Raw genomic sequence first — 17273 nt, 5'->3', positions numbered from 1 at the left:
AATCCTGTAACATCAAATGTATTTTGCAGCACTTAGCTATGTTAACTTCATTGATAGATGCCTTGGAGTATTTGTTAGTCTCATGTAAAGAATCCCTCATCTTTGATTCGTAAATGATGTTATCCATTAGTACCGTCCCCCCACCCTTGTCAGGATGCATCACCCTCAGATTACCATAATTTTTTATGTCATTCAACAGTTTCTCCTCCACCTGAGTTAGGTTGGAGATAACATAATGTGCTGCAATGGTATTCCTTAATCTCTTTTTCCAGTAAGTTACCGAAATTCTTCAATTGAGGATGAAGAAGTTAAAACACTTTTCCTTTTAAGTTCTGAATTGAAAGGTTCAACTGGTTTTTGCCCATTAAATAATAAATGTAAATTTTTTTCCTGAAAATTTAAGGTCTATAATAGACCTAGCAATACGCTTTCCTGTTTGGCACGAATTTAAATCCTTTGGAAAAGAGCTGAAAATGTTCTGGCTGTACCTCAATGCTACTGTAATTGAAAATCTTGTAGTTATGAAATTCAGAAATGTTGCCCTCCTGAGTAATGGTATCACTACTGTTTATCTCTTGTTGTAACCCCTTTGGTTGTAATAATTCTGGTTCTGATTGCGGATCCGATTGGATCGGCGAAGCAGGGGTCCCTGATCTAAAGGGCACTCTTCTTCTTGAAAAGTGTTGTCTAAAGGGTCACCTCTATTTTCCTGATCAAATGTATGTGAATGATGGCGTAATTGGTCCCTGATGGTCTTGGGGCCTCGGAACCTGGAAAAGGGACTAGGTTTTGGATACGCTACTTGATCCCTGTATTCTTTGATGTCTCTTGCCAACTTGCCCCTTTTCCTATCCATGTTAGTAATACAATCAGTATCAATTTGTGAAAAAATATTATAATACTGTTGCTTTTCTTTCTCTACCTGAAATAAAAGATCATTAATTATCTGGCTGTTGATAGTCTCCATTTCTTCCAAAATGCCTGCCATCACCTTCTCATTCTCTTTAATAATTGCTCTAATGACATCAAATCCACATTTATCAAATATCTTAATTAACTCTAAATGAAAATCAGAACCTTCCTCAACCTTGTTAGGAAATTTAGAAAGTCTCAAGCCTTTACGCACAACCTGCTTATTAAGGCATTCTTTCAAATAATTACAGTCACATTCCAATCTTTTGTATTTGTCCAGAAAAAAATATAAATCATCAAGACTTTGCTTGTAAGATTTAAGAGCATTGGTCTTGTTAATAGAAATAACACAATTAATATCATAGTTTTTCTTTAAAATGCAAAGTCTTGATGATTTATATTTTTTTCTGGACAAATACAAAAGATTGGAATGTGACTGTAATTATTTGAAAGAATGCCTTAATAAGCAGGTTGTGCCTAAAGGCTTGAGACTTTCTAAATTTCCTAACAAGGTTGAGGAAGGTTCTGATTTTCATTTAGAGTTAATTAAGATATTTGATAAATGTGGATTTGATGTCATTAGAGCAATTATTAAAGAGAATGAGAAGGTGATGGCAGGCATTTTGGAAGAAATGGAGACTATCAACAGCCAGATAATTAATGATCTTTTATTTCAGGTAGAGAAAGAAAAGCAACAGTATTATAATATTTTTTCACAAATTGATACTGATTGTATTACTAACATGGATAGGAAAAGGGGCAAGTTGGCAAGAGACATCAAAGAATACAGGGATCAAGTAGCGTCAAAACCTAGTCCCTTTTCCAGGTTCCGAGGCCCCAAGACCATCAGGGACCAATTACGCCATCATTCACATACATTTGATCAGGAAAATAAGAGGTGACCCTTTAGACAACACTTTTCAAGAAGAAGAGTGCCCTTTAGATCAGGGACCTCGTCACATCCAATCGGATCCGCAATCAGAACCAGAATTATTACAACCAAAGGGGTTACAACAAGAGATAAACAGTAGTGATACCATTACTCAGGAGGGCAACATTTCTGAATTTCATAACTACAAGATTTTCAATTACAGTAGCATTGAGGTACAGCCAGAACATTTTCAGCTCTTTTCCAAAGGATTTAAATTCGTGCCAAACAGGAAAGCGAGTATTGCTAGGTCTATTATAGACCTTAAATTATTTCTCAGGAAACAAAATTTACATTTATTATTTAATGGGCAAAAACCAGTTGAACCTTTCAATTCAGAACTTAAAAGGAAAAGTGTTTTTAACCCCCCCCCACCCCTTCATCCTCAATTGAAGAATTTCGGTAACTTACTGGAAAAAGAGATAAGGAATACCATTGCAGCACATTATGTTATCTCCAACCTAACTCAGGTGGAGGAGAAACTGTTGAATGTCATAAAAAATGATGGTAATCTGAGGGTGATGCATCCTGACAAGGGTGGGGGGACGGTACTAATGGATAACATCATTTACGAATCAAAGATGAGGGATTCTTTACATGAGACTAACAAATACTCCAAGGCATCTATCAATGAAGTTAACATAGCTAAAAGCAAAATACATTTGATGTTACAGGATTTATTGTTAGATGGTTCCATTAGTATGGAACAATTTAATTTCTTGTTCAACAAACAACCCCGGGTACCGACAGTTTTCGGTATACCAAAAGTCCACAAAAATCCCATGGACCCACCACTTAGGTTAATTGTTTCAGCAGAAGGTTCTATTACAACACCTTTGGCAGCATTTGTGGACGATAAACTTAAGACTCTATCATATGCTGGTGATGCAGTCCTTAAAGATTCTTGGGATTTTTTGAGGTGTGTAAAACCACATCTTTACACACCTGAACTTATTTTTGTCACTTTGGACATAGTGGACTTATTTGGTTCTATTCCACACGAAACTGGATTGTTATGGCTTGAACAGGCCATTATTGACAAAGGCACATTGTCTCATAGAGATTTTACTAACTGTCTCTTATTCATGGAAATCATTTTGAAAAATAATTTTATGTATTTTCAGGGCAAATTTTTTCGACAAAACAAAGGTGTTGCAATGGGTGCCAAATGTGCCCCAACATACGCCAACATTATTTTGAATAGGTGGGAAAAACAATTTATCTTGGATAGCCCATATACCAAATGTTGGTCTATGTATAAGAGGTTTTTAGACGACATTTGTATTTTTTGGACAGACACTGAGGAAAGATTCCTTGAATTTCTGGACTACATAAAGGGCACGACCAATTTTTTGGAATTTACTTACGAGATCAATGCAGAACAATTGATATATTTAGATATTATACTTAGAAAGGAGGAACAAGGGTTCTTTTCTTCAAGTATACACCGTAAGAAAACTTTTTCCAACTCATACCTCCACTACAGAAGTGCTCATCCACATTTCCAAAAGAAAAATCTGGTGAAAGGACAACTTGTAAGGGTCTGTAGAATGACCTCTGACGACCACGAATTCATGAAGGAGTGTAGTATTGTGTGCAATATGTTGGCCGATAGAGGGTATCCTAAACCTCTTCTGGATGAAGTTGTAGCAGAGGTAGTAAGGGAGAGGCACAAAGGTACTTGGGGCTCATTACAAGTCAAATAGTGAAATTACAGAAGAAAACGAGCATTATCAGCCAGCACTCCAACTCTAATGTTGTCAAGTATTTGGATTTGCCTAGGTTCTACATCAGTTCCAAGCATGAGAGAAGGTAATCAAACTTATGAATGCTATTCAGTTTCCCAACATTGTAGTCGAATTTAATACTGCTCACGTTTAGGAACTAGAATTGTTTAATACTCCAGGGACTCTGTCATGCTCTACCACAGATAATTTGAACATCTTTTGTACTTTGCTCATTTTCTGCGACTCTGACACTCTGTAAGGTCTCACTCTAACTGTTACTCCAGGTGTCACTTCTATGTTATGTTCTGCAAGTTCAGTTCTCCTGGGCACTTCTGAAAACATGCCTTCCTTTCTTAAGAGAAATTATCTTGCTTTTTGCTTCTGTAGTTTTGACAAAGATGTCTCGGGGCTGTACTTCGGGTAAAGATTCCTTGGTCTCACCTACAGGAATTCAGCTTGAAATTCTCTGCAGTATTTTCTGCTTTGTTTCATGACTAAAGTGTATTAGTGTGGTAAATTCTGCCCAACCTTTCTCTTTGTTGGTCGTGTAAGCTTATAGTCCACTGCATTTATTCTTTCCATAACCTCAAACAATCCCTGCCATTTGGCCAAAAACTTGTTTCTCTTGGAGGACACAAGCACTAGTAGATGACCTCCTAGATTACATTCTCAAAGTTAGGCATTCTTATTATAAATCCAGTGCTGTATTACTATGCCCACTGCAGACTCTAACCCTGCAGGCAGTGTTTGTTACACTTCTAAATGGTGTCTTTCCTTTTCCCAGGTTTTCTTGGCAATGCCAAGCAGCCCTCTAGGATGTGCGCCATAGAGAAGTTCAAATGGATCAAATAGTGTAAACTCACATGAAGTTTCTGGCACTTCAACTGCAAACAGTGAGTATACTACAATTATTACCATTTTTCCATCTGCATCATTAATAACCTTTCTCAGAATAGATTTCAGCATTTTATTAAACCTCTTTACTAATCAGTCTGAGGGTGGTAGACTGACATCTTCAGCTGTTTTACTTTAAAACACCAACATAACTGGTATAGTACCCTCGACATAAAGGGAGTGCCTCCATCAGTAAGTATTTTCTTAAAGATATCCACTCTTCAGATATCAGTTCCCTAGCGATACCTTTAGTATTAAATTTCCAGTACTAGTGCCATTCCTCAAAGCTATCAGCAGCATTTATCATTACAAGTATGTAATGATACCCACTGCTGCATTTCACTAATGGTCTCACAATATCCAAAGCAATATATTCAAATGGAACTTGTGATATGCACTGGGATAATTTTTATATTCAGGAGGAGAAGCTGTCTGTCATTCTGGGAAAGAAGCAAGAATGTTTTCCATCTCTTTCATTATGCCTTGTCAGTAAAATCTGGCTAATACTTTTCCCCTCGTTTTGTCCATCCCCAGGTAACCTCCTAACATGTGACGGAGTTCATTACTCATGTTTGTTAGGTTCTGTCACCACTAACTGATGCACAGTTTCTTTTTTCTGCATTCCCTTTTATTACTTTCTCTATACAAGATGTTATCCTTTAATTTGAAAGAGGGATAAGTGGCAATTGGAACATCCTGTTCACTATCTTGCCCCACAACTTTAGTTGCATTTTCTCTTGTCCTAAATCATCATTCTCATAGTGCCTTTTAAAACTTTACAGGGCTTATTTGTTAGTCCATCGACTCAGGGTTACTTTCTTCAGTAACTTGCCTTGAGGTGGAATATGTAAGCTTCACCCCCTAAAAACACTGGCTCTGTATAGCATAGCTCTGAACAAAAATGTCTTTCTGCTTTACTTTCATGGCTAACAAGGGCCTTAAGTGCTACCTTTTCTTAAAGGTTGTGCCCCCCCACCAAAGTTTGAGTGTATACCAAACACTCATTCTTTTCCCTCTCTATGCTGCCATTTCACTGTCAGAACAAAATGTATCGTCATTTTTACTTCCTTCTTGGCTTACAGGCACCTGTTGCAGAGTCTGCATTCATATGCAGTCTCTGATTTACACTAGCAGAAATATGCACATATCTCTGCACTAGCTTGTTTACTTCAGTTTCAAAAGGAATCAAAGTGCCAAGTGACTGTCACTTAATACTGAATCTGTTATAATTGTAATGTTGAGTGACTGAGGTTTAAAGCAGCAGCACTGGGTAGCAAAGTCTGAAAGAGAAACTACAAATGTGCAAGTGGAGGCAGAATAGTAGTAAGTTGGCACAATAATGCAGTTATACAATACAGTAATAAAGTAACACTACATATAAATAACTAACAGTTTAAATTGCTTTGTCCATCCACCTGGTATTTGTGGACCACCCATGTGCTCCTTGTTAAATACCACAGCAACTCAGAATATTTATGTCACTTCTCTACCCATTTCCAATCAGCATCTTTAGAAAACTGTAGAACACTGTCTCACTGATCCCCGAATTGAAAACAGAGGATCTACTACTACTGCACACGCAGTGGTTACAGCAGCAAACCACAGGGTAACTACAGACCCATATGCAATGTAATAAGCCTACACATTTAAGAATTCAGAAATATACTATACAAGCAGAACAAAACTGATGTCATGCAGCTCATACAAAAATGAGACCTCTCCGTGCAGCTCATACAAAAATGAGACCTCTCCGGCATACAATATAAACAAAGTACACAAAAATATGATCAATAATATAAACCATATTTAATAAGTAGTTTAAGCACCTCAGTAACTTTTACAACAAGAATTTGAATGAACAGTCTAAATGCATGAAAATGACCCAAGCCTCCACTAAAGATTGACATTTCTACTACCTAAAGAAAATAAAAGTACAAATCATTTAAATACCTTGCAACATGTTCTCTAGAATATGTAGTGCAGGAAGCAGCTTCTTCTTCAAACTCTCCAAAGAGATTCTCAACGGGGATTTCATCACTTGGTTTATCTGGAACTTTCACAGTATCTGCACCTTCCTCTTCAGAATCTTTTTTCCTGATTTTCCCACGAGATCTTGAGATTTTTGTTTTGTTTTCAGGTCTCAATGGGTCATCATGACAGATCACCCTAGACTTCTTTGGCTTTTTGGGTAATGGTAGATCTGAACTCTTTTCAGTATCTTTTATTTCTTTACCTAGCAAGGTCCCTCTTTGTCTTTTTCTACTACTCGTCTTGCAATCTTCATTTGTTATTATATAGTCACTGCCATCCTCTGTGCGGTCATAGCCGTTCGAATAACTGTTTAATTCTACTTTTTTCAGCTCCCTTTTGGAATGTCCATCATATTTTTCTACAAAATGCAAGTTTACTGGAGGGGTATCAGTAGGAACATCCAGGTCATCTGGATTCCCACTGCTTTTCTTTTGAGTTCCTTTATCATCAGTCAAACTAGCTTTTGCCTTCACTTCAGCCATTCCTAATGTAGAAAAAATGCCAGCAACAGCTGTAGCTCCACTGTCAAGTACAGAAGGAGAACGAGCTGACTGTGCCAATTCTGAAGTGGCATTGCCTATAAATTCTTTAATGGGCACTTTTTCACCAGCAGACGGAACAAAATCAGTAGAAGAAAAGGAATTTTGTTTGGAAGAATAAGGTGACATTGAAGAGTCATTTAATTGCTGTCTAATGCTACCAGCTATGGTAGAAGAGTCAGATAATGCTGGTTTTCCTCCAACCAATTCTGAAGTGGCATTGCCTACAAATTCTTCAATGGGCACTTTTTCACCAGCAGATGAAACAAAATCAGTAGAAGAAAGGGAATTTTGTTCTAAAGAACAAGGTGACATTGAAGAGTCATTTAATTGCTCTCTAATGCCACCAGCTATGGTAGAGTCAGACAATGCTGGTTTTCCTCCAGCCAACACCCCATAGCCTTCACACCTCTCCAGCCAGCTTTTATTAACTGAAGACATTCTTTGTGCTATAGAGGCCCTTAGCTGCTGAAGCTTATTCAGTGACGTAGGCGTCTGGGCCTGGACTGTCTTTAATGGAGTGAATGTCAGGAGCTCTACTTTTTCAAGCACCCTGCAGTCAGCACTAGATGGGGATTCCACTCTGCCAGAAGAAACAGTGTGATCCATTGCAGCTGCGTATTCAACTGAATATCTGTCTCCAAGGTTCCCTCTTAAGGAATGGCCATTTTCTTTCCTCCTTGGTGTCAGGGATTTCCTTAAAGATACTGGACGCTCCTAAAGGGAAGGTTTAAAAGAAATGATGTTAAAGACAGTGCGACAGACAATGGAAGTTCCTGAAGAGCCTGCAAAATAAATAAAGAACTGTTTGTGATGATACGAGGTATTGCCAGCTATGCCAGGAGAAGTAGGGCAGTGGATTTAAAAGATATACCAACAAAGCTAGCTGGAATTTGGTAAAGAATTATATGTCATTTGTATATCAAACTGATTTGTACAGATGCCTGTGTTGAAAAAATGTATCAACAGTGTGCCCTGCTGGTCAGAAAAGAAATGTACATGCATTATTGTTAATGTTTAAGTGTATATATTGTAACAGAGTATACTGAAAAAGAAGAGGTTAATCTCAATCCACCTGCCTGTGAGAAATAGTAAGAAAATTAAACTACTGGGCCTAGGTCATAAAGATGTTATCTTTCAGTTTTGAATGAAGTCAGAGATGCAATGTCTGTAAGAAGCATGGTTTGTTAGCCTCTGTAGAAGAAGCAGAAGTTTGTAATAGTTTTATGACTTCCAGAAGCAGTACGCAAAGGTGTGTGTGTGTGTATTATTGATACCTATGTGATAAATCCTGTCAGCTTCTAGCAATGGGGGTTGCATTGGAACTGGAAATCAGATGACCAGATGGTATGTGATGTCATTCTGTACAGAAATAATGTTTTAATATTAGCTGAGACTGAAGTCTCATTGCAGTCTGTTTTCTGGAATCTGACATAGAAGGATCCCTCACCCACTTCATCTTGCTTTGCTCTATTATTAAGTAGGAACAATAATTCTCTATATCAGTCAAGAAAATATAGTGCGAATAGTTAAGTATTGTTTTTCTGTAACTGTGTAAATCTTTCCAGCTGTGTTATTTTTAATATTTCCTGTGACTGAAACTCTGGTGTTTACTGTATATAGCTATTGCATATGTTCATTTTTTTTTCATTGTGGCCTGTCCTTTAAAAAACATTTAACCTTTGAGAGTACTTGTATCTATTGGCATCACTGTGACTACTCCTGAAGCCCAGCTGTTTGGTCAACATTACCATTTGTATTAATATTACTTTCACTCAGTACAATTGGGTACCTTTACAAGGGCCTTGGGTAGCTAGCTTTGTACTGTCTGGTGGCAGAGATAACTACCTTATAGTCTGAGCAGAACGGGGCACAGCAGGGAAATCTGTGCTAACATTTCCCAGGTGTGAGTGAGTGAGTGACAGAGTAAGTGCATGAGAGAGAGAGAGAGAGTGTGAGAGAGAGAGAGTGTGTGTGTGTGTGTGTGTGTGTGTGTGTGTGTGTGTGTGTGTGTGTGTGTGTGTGTGTGTGTGTGTGTGTGTGTGTGTGTGTGTGTGTGTGTGTGTGTGTGTGTGTGTGTGTGTGTGTGTGTGTGTGTGTGTGTGTGAGAGAGTGCCAGCTACTTGGAGCAGGGACACGAAGCACTGGTTTCCCAAAGAGAGCGGTGGAGGACTTGGCTTGGGCACTCGGCTGAGGACTTAACTCTGCAGCTATGCCAGTGGTGAGCCTTACTGGGGACCTGGGGAGAGAGGGAGAGAGAGAGAAACCCAGACCCCAAGCTGTGTGTGTTTCCTATGTGCTCTTAAGGGAAATTGCTCTTGATGCAGAGAGGTCTGCATCTGGAAACAAAGAGTGCATCCATTTGTAGTCCAAGTGAATGTCCCTCTCCAGTGTCAGTGGTGAGAATTCAAGATCCTTGATTACTGGTCCAGAGTGACGACGTCACAGTGCGATTTTCCATAACTGCCCATAAATTTATTTACATATGTCTGGCAAAAAAACAAATTCAATAGAATAAAGTTAAGAATAAAGTACATTTTTTATATGTATGGAATATCACTTCTGGCTCACCTCAGCACATCACTTACAACCACAAAAATTACTCTACAAAGTTCTTCACATCCTTCCTCCAAATTTACCTAGTCACTTGATGATAATTATGCCCTTTCTCATAGCTCAGTCTTGGAGCCTAAATATTTGCAGTCAACAGTTATTACTTCTCTTTATTCTGTTCAAACTTTTAAAAGTTTCAAAAAAGAACCTCAATTCTTTATTCAAAGTTAAAAAGTATAGACTCACATTACCCATATTTTCATCTTCTGCATTAACTTGTAAGTTCTGAATCATTCAGCTAAACCATTTTTCACTCATTTCACACAAACAAAATATAATGTAATTTATATCACTTTATCATGTATACTAAGAAAACATTATGGAATTTAACCACTTGTCACACTGTATTATCTTACAGGCAAAGTGAACTTTAACAGTACCTTTACTGCAGAACCAAGATTGGACTTTAGTTTCATTCCAAAGTATTGGGCAGAATAGTTCAGCCTGTCACGATCCCCACAGGTCAGTTTTAATGAAACTGTGTTAGTTCGACTAAGGTGAGAGCCCCATGAGTCGCAGCCATACTTCTAGAAATTAAAATGAAAATATTTACTATTCATAATTACTAATTTTATTTTAGGTTTTTGTTACTTAGCAATTACAATTAGGTTGCAAGAACCCATTTTCTGAAATGTCCTGGACGTAAAAAAACTCAAGTTTAATGCTGTATCAAAATATAAAACAAATACTACATTACATGATTTACCATCACTGCCCACCCATTGTAAGCTGCAAACAATAATATATATTTTTTCAAATTTCCAAAGAGAAACCATCACTATGAGGTCTAAGCACTCCACTGGTAATGTACTTCTACATAACACTACTAAATGAAAACAGAACAGAAATGGATAAAAATGTTAGAAGCCACGTTTAACTTTCCATGAAACAAGGATGGATAAAAAGAAATCTCTGATGTGATCTCAGTAAACTGAGACGGAACAACATGCATACTTTCCGTTCTAAACAAGAAACTATACACATTTATGCAGACATTATGTTTATGTGTGTGCATGATCAAAATGCAGAGAACTGAGTTACTATAGCTACAGGCAGGCAATACATGAAAAAGCAACAATATACAATTATTATAAAACACAACTTAGTAATAAGCTCATGTTATGAGTAACACCAAAAAATATGTAGTGGATAGAGTGATTACTCTTCTAAACAGGAAAAAAAACAACTGTATCAACCACCTTTCAGATGTCAAAACGGTGTTTAACAAGTTATTGTTAAGCATCCATAAGTACTGTCAATATCTGGTCTTACATTGGGGATTGACAGTGGACAGTACCAGTCGGCAAACAGCAGCAGCAGAAACAGCTACAAAAGCTATTAAATACTTTGCTGTGTCACACATACAAACAGGGTGTTGGGGACTGGCATAATGGTTAAGGTGTTTACCTTACAGACATAAGGTGCAAGGTTTGATCATTACCTTTCAGGGAACCTGACTAGACTTAAAAAGGCACACAAGAGCAGCTAGCCTTGAACTTACCTATGAAAACGTGTTGCAGAATAAAGCATTTAACAGCTTTTAAAGCAATTTGGTCTTCAGAGAAAGGGGTCTATACCACTTTGTTGAATCACAATTAAGTGAACACCTCTTTGAACAACTATTCAGCGAATGTACTATTCATCAAATGAACTTTTCAGTGAAAAGTTCCCTAGGGCAAACCGATGGTTGGCCACCATCTGGAATTTGCCCTTTTCCTCACTGTAGTGTGATCTTAGGGTTGGTATATTTAGTTGGGGGGGGGGGGTGCCATCCCCCACCTGAATAGGTATTAAGTTTTATGGTTTGTTTACAGTCACTAGGGCAGACTACCATAAGTTTGCCCTAGGAAACTTTTCACTGAAATGTTTGGTCAATGAACAGTACATTCGCTCAATAGTTGTTCGATGAAGAGGCGTTCACTTAACTGTGATTCGACAAAGTGCTATAGACTCCTGAGAAAATGACATTGGTTTTTGCCTGCCGAGTGAGAGCTCTGTGTTTATTGACTTTCACAGGCTCTGAAAGCTGATAAATATTTCATGTTCCTGTACTTACTTAATTAACTTATTTGTCTGCAACTAGTAGCACATAGAGCACAAATCTCCATGCACTACAAATAAATGTGGTAGAATCATGCCAGCCATAGCCCTTATTATGTGTTCTCAACATGGATGCCAAGATTCACTTCTCAAGCGGAATTTATTCCAGGTCTTGAACATGTAATACATTGGCTATTGGAGACCTGATCAAGATCCGCATAATCAAATGGCTTAAATTATAAGAACAAAAACTGGAGTAAAGAAATGAAGGACAATTAACAAAATGCAACTCAGTCTTTCAGATGTAGCAGACAATAGCAACAGTCTACCTGTAGTAGGAGCCAGAATTCTAAGCCAATGTCCTTAACATTTATTTTATAAGACAGTGCTTTAGGCTTCACAAGTTCTGTTTATTTATATAAGAACAAACAAGACCAGGTCATTTACAATTACAGAAAACAGGTCATCTAGTGACTATGTCAGTTTACGTTGTTAACGACAATCAGAATATGATGTACAGCAATTTGAATCATCAGTACTGTTAATGAAGACAGTATTCGAATATTGTGGCCATCTAATAAAACCTTATTAAATGAAGTGCTGTGTTTGGAGAATTCATTCTGAAAAGTGCACAAGACTTGGTTCATAAGGGAGAGACCGACACCTATTCAGCACTAATTAGACTTCGGTTTCTCAGTCTCATTGCATACAGTGTTTCCAGCTAACTACGGTACAGTACAGTATTTTCAAAGCTTACAATGATGCCTGACATGACCTGCTGTCTGGGGGGAGAAATATACTTCTCGCAACCAAGCAAGCAGCTGTAACCCTTTCATATCCAGTACTGCATATTTTCCTAAAGTACACAGTGACTGTTTATACAGCAGAAGTACTACACCAGCATTCCAGAGAACACACTACCCATTCAGTGAAGATATTGTTCATTTCCAGACTTGGTTACACTGTGTGTGTTCTACAGAAATCTACAGAATAGCAGTGTTTCATTCAACTACATGTGTTCTAACAAACTTCTACAAAAACAGATGCAGTAAGTAATTTTTTCAAGTACAGTTTTTACTGCAATTTCAAGGTTTCATTAACAGTTTAAAGTGACAGCAACTGTTTCATAACAGACTTTTCAGCAGCATACCAGTGTTTTTTTTTTCCATAAATAGAGCTGTAAACTCTATACAGAATGAGCTGAAAATTATGGCATGACAGTTTCTCATTAAGACAGCATTAAATTGCACAGCACCAGTGTTTACTTCAGAAAAGCCTCACACAACTTCAGCAGACCAGTATTATCAAAGCAATGTTCCTACAGAACATATAAAACATTATCCAGTTAAGAGATATCTCAGACTTTCATGTTTCCAGAGTGATGTCAAAGTCAAGAAGCAAGGAAAAGGTTAATAAGCTACAGAAGACGGCTCACATTTCTTCCAAGCCATAAAGTTATGCAAGACTTTATATGCACCTTTTAGTTTACAGTTCAACAAAGTTTACGTTACTTAAAGTTTTTTTTTGCATGTAAACATGTCGTAACACTGCTACAGTTAAAATGCCAGTAAATTTTTGGTTTAAGTTTAAAAATGTTCTCTTAAAGTTAAAGGTTATTAGTTCAAAAATGTCAAATAGGTCTAAATGCAAAAGGTTTAAATCACAGAATGTCTCAGAAGTCAGTGTGGTCTCCAGTTTAAACATACATGCTTCAGCACATGCAATTCAACATAATAAATTCAGCTGTACTACAGTTTCACGTACAGATGTTCAGAATATAATACATACAATTCAGAATACAGAAGTATGTTGCAGTATTACAAATGTCAACACAGTCTACATACATAACATGCAAGCAAGGTCTCAAGTTCACATTGCACTAAAGAGAGATAAGAGGAATCAAAGTGCAGATTTTGTAAGTGAAGAACAGACTTCAGTGCTAAGTAAAAGAATATATTCCATAGCTATCTGTAAAGATCAGAGCATTAATCTACCATTGTTTAGTTATTTCATTATTTAAAGACAAATCAATTTCAGTTGCACATATAAAAAAGTACAAGTGCGATCTTGTCATAATTTAAAAAGTCAAAGATTACGGCATCTATAAGTTCAAGGTGCAACAGCTCTGTATATACTGGTTTAGACTTCAGTAGAAAGGTATGTGCAAATGTACAGATTTCAAAGAACTGGTTATGACAGAAACATGCAGTTTTATGGGTTAAAGATGGAATAAATTCCAGTTCAGCTGACACAGCTGAAGTGCTCAGAAAGACATATTGGGTGTGGTCACTTAGAAAAAAAGGGTAACTGTATGCCTCTATATCTTGTAAGGGCATATCAGAACTAACAGTCAAATTAATTAGCTGAATAAAGGGTTTGCAGTTACAGTTTGGGAAATACATTTTTTATATTATTGTATTATTGTTTAAGAGCTTTGTATTAAAGTGTTGCAGTGCAAAAACAATATTGTAATATAGACAGAGACAAGATAATGTTTGCTAGTTTACAGAATGTAAAACTTAAAGTCAATGCTACACTGTAAAAGTGACAGCACAGTTAAAAATGCAGATCCTATTTATAAAAGAGTACATTATGTAATCAGTTTCAGATTGTATATGTTTTGTACAGAAATGGAAGTTTGCCAAGCATACCACAACTCTTACAGCTAGCTTAGCAAGTTGAATTAAAGACAGTGCTATCCATTTAATGAATTACAGGTTACTATTTCTCCAAAAAATGTAGACCGTAATAGCACATTCTTGCAGCACTCAGTACTAATAAAAAGTTAAATGCAGTCAGCTAAAGAAACGGTTATGGTGAGACAGTGGGTGGAGTTTCACTCACTGAACAGTATGTTAAAATCCAACGGTCACGAGACAAATGTAAAAAAGTTCAACAGTTAAAAAATGAATGTATGTAGGTGCAAAAATGCACAGCCTTACATTATTAATTTGATTTTCATTTAAAATAAGTTCAAAAACTTGATGCAACTATCAAGTTAAATGCAATTGCTATAGCTAAGTCTTTAGAAAAAGCTGTCCATTTATTGGCAAGACAGAAACCGATTTTGCAAGCATCAGATGCCAGTAATGAATTTTTTCCTATAAATACTGATATTGCAGCAGTAAAACAGACTTTACAAGTCCCAGCAGTTAGATTTTTTTTTACACAAAAAAACAAGTGTCCTAAATACTGGACATGGAAACACAAGTGTGTACTTGGTTCCAGTTGTTTCCAATGAAGCTAAACAGGTTACTGATTTAAATATTGTTAGCTTTTCAAATACAAGGCACCCCACTATGGTTAATGACTGGGCAAATGATGCAAGTAATGTACAAAGTTCAAGCCCAAAGAATAATCAAAAGTATGCTGTAGCCCAGGTTAATGCTGCTACTTATCAGAATATGTATAAAGGTTATGATAGTTCAGCACCAAATCAGTTGGTGTATTTGAATTTATTCCAGTTTAAAAAGGGCAGCAGACCACACATTTCATTACTCATGAAAAATTGTGGCACAATGTGCTACTTGATACAGGGATTTCAGTTTCAGTTTCAACCAGACCTCTGCAGAAGATGCAAGTACAGTTTTCACGCTATCAGGGTTTAAAAGGGAAAATGTAATTGCAGTCAGTAGCAAGCCTTTGGAGATTTGATTTTTAAATGAAGTCAATCAGCCTGGAAAGAAAATAACAGCAGAATTCTTGTTACATCCCCAGTGTGACAGTACCATTTTAAAAATTACATTATGTCAAAATTAAGTGTTTTGTTAAAAGTTAATGTAAAAAATCAGTCTACAGACTTGCAAGAGCTTATTAGCAGCAAATGTTTACTTCATGCAGGAAAATATATGTTCATTTTATGCAGAAAAAATGTAAATAAAGTCAGCACAGCAAGTAATGCTGCCAGTTTATAGATGTTAAAGCTGCATTTCATGCCGAAAAAAATGTAAATAAAGTCAGGGCAATAAGCAATGCTATCAGATTATAATTGCTAAAGATACAAATGTTATTTTAAGGACCCGATACTAAAACCAGCTTGCACAAAAAATGAAAAAGGAGGTTTAAAAGGCCTAACTATAAAAAGGACACTAATATTAAAGCAGGCCTTCCTTTACTTCAGAGAACAGAACCATGCAGAGCAAAATTTGGCAACTGTTTATGTGTTTCGGTTATTTCTTCAATGTTTGTTAAAAGTTAACGTGATCATGTATGTATTCATATTTCAGTTTCATGGTAACAATTGTATAGCAGTAGTAGTTTCAGTCTGTTCAGAAAAAATTCAGTTTATTTGTGTTCAGGTAACACTGTCAAAATATTTCAGAAAACTGTACAATATTATTAGTTACGATATAACATGTACCAGTTTTAGTTATGCTTTCGTCTGTGTTTAGTTAACACAGGCAAAATATATTCTTTTGGTTTAGTTTCCAGAATATACACAGCTACTTTTAAATGTTCAGTAAATGCTAATGTAAATACCAGTCAAGTTTAATATGATATTCATATTCAGTTATATGTTCAGTATAGTACATTTCAGTCAAATCTCAAAATAATTCACATTAGTCAGTTAACAGTAAAGTAATAAAATTATTATTTTTTTTTACAGGCTTATTATTTAAATAATAGGTAGTGATAGTTATTCAATGCACTCAAGGCACAACAGGGCAGGCTTAATTTTTAATTAATTCACAGACTGAAGGGCACTTTACATTAGTCAGAAATTATGGGCACTAATATACAATGCAAAGGTATAGATTTAAAATACAGAAAGTATAAGTTTTAGTAAACTATTCTAGCTCATAAATATTTATAAAAGTTAAACAAGTAAACACAGAATATGGTAATTATGCTTCAAGACCACTTATAAAGTTATCGTTTTAGTGCAGACTTCAATTAGTCTTCAGAAAATATCGATTATCGATCATGCTTGACAAACTATACAACATGTGGCAGAAAAAGCTATCAAGGAGGGGATTTCCTCTTTATCCATTGCAGTTAAAAAAAAATCAGCAATTTGAATTATCAGTACTGTTAATGAAGACAGTATTTGGATATTGTGAACATTTAATAAAACCTTACTAAATGAACTACAGTGTTTGGAGAATTCATTCTGAAAAATGCAGAAGACTTGGTCCATAACGGAGAGACTGACACCTATTCAGCACAAAGCCTTTCGTTTCTCAGTCTCACTGCATACAGTGTTTTTAGCTAACTATGGTACAGTACAGTATTTTCAAATCTTACAGAGTCTAAACACAAAATAACCAACATATGAAGATGCATGTAAGGCAGGAAACAACCAACCAAACCCTGCAGTCTCCATGCTAACATATTTCAACTACAAGATTACATAATCTCAAAGAAAAATGAAACACTTGGTTTTGTAGTGAATCCAAGTATTTTCCTTCTCACAAGGTTCTGGGATTTCAGGCTGAGAATGTAACAGCAGTAAAAGGTGTAAGAGGCACAGAAGGATGTTGTTCCACTTCAAAAATATTTATTCAACATTGTGCTTTTGTTGTAGAAAAATATAACTTTGCTTACTTCTACTGTTTTTAAAAAGTTTATTTTTTACATTTAAGTATTAAA

The 17273-nt window shown here is 36.4% G+C and overlaps 1 protein-coding gene across 2 annotated transcripts in view; it reads right to left on the bottom strand.

Moving 5' to 3' along the window:
* The window catches only part of RECQL4 (RecQ like helicase 4), a 913040-nt gene that overhangs the window by 792681 nt on the left and 103086 nt on the right, over window positions 1-17273 (bottom strand). For both annotated transcript variants that reach the window (XM_044068076.1, XM_044068075.1), the window contains exons 5-6: window positions 10025-10171; window positions 6412-7748 (exon numbers count right to left, since the gene is read on the bottom strand). In XM_044068076.1, the coding sequence (XP_043924011.1) occupies window positions 6412-7748; window positions 10025-10171 (1484 nt within the window). The remainder of the gene's footprint in view (window positions 1-6411; window positions 7749-10024; window positions 10172-17273) is intronic.

This window comes from Protopterus annectens, chromosome 4.part0 (assembly GCF_019279795.1).
Source record: "Protopterus annectens isolate FY-2018-M chromosome 4.part0, PAN1.0, whole genome shotgun sequence".
Lineage (NCBI taxonomy): Eukaryota > Metazoa > Chordata > Ceratodontiformes > Protopteridae > Protopterus > Protopterus annectens.
This window is presented reverse-complemented; position numbering and strand designations above follow the sequence as displayed.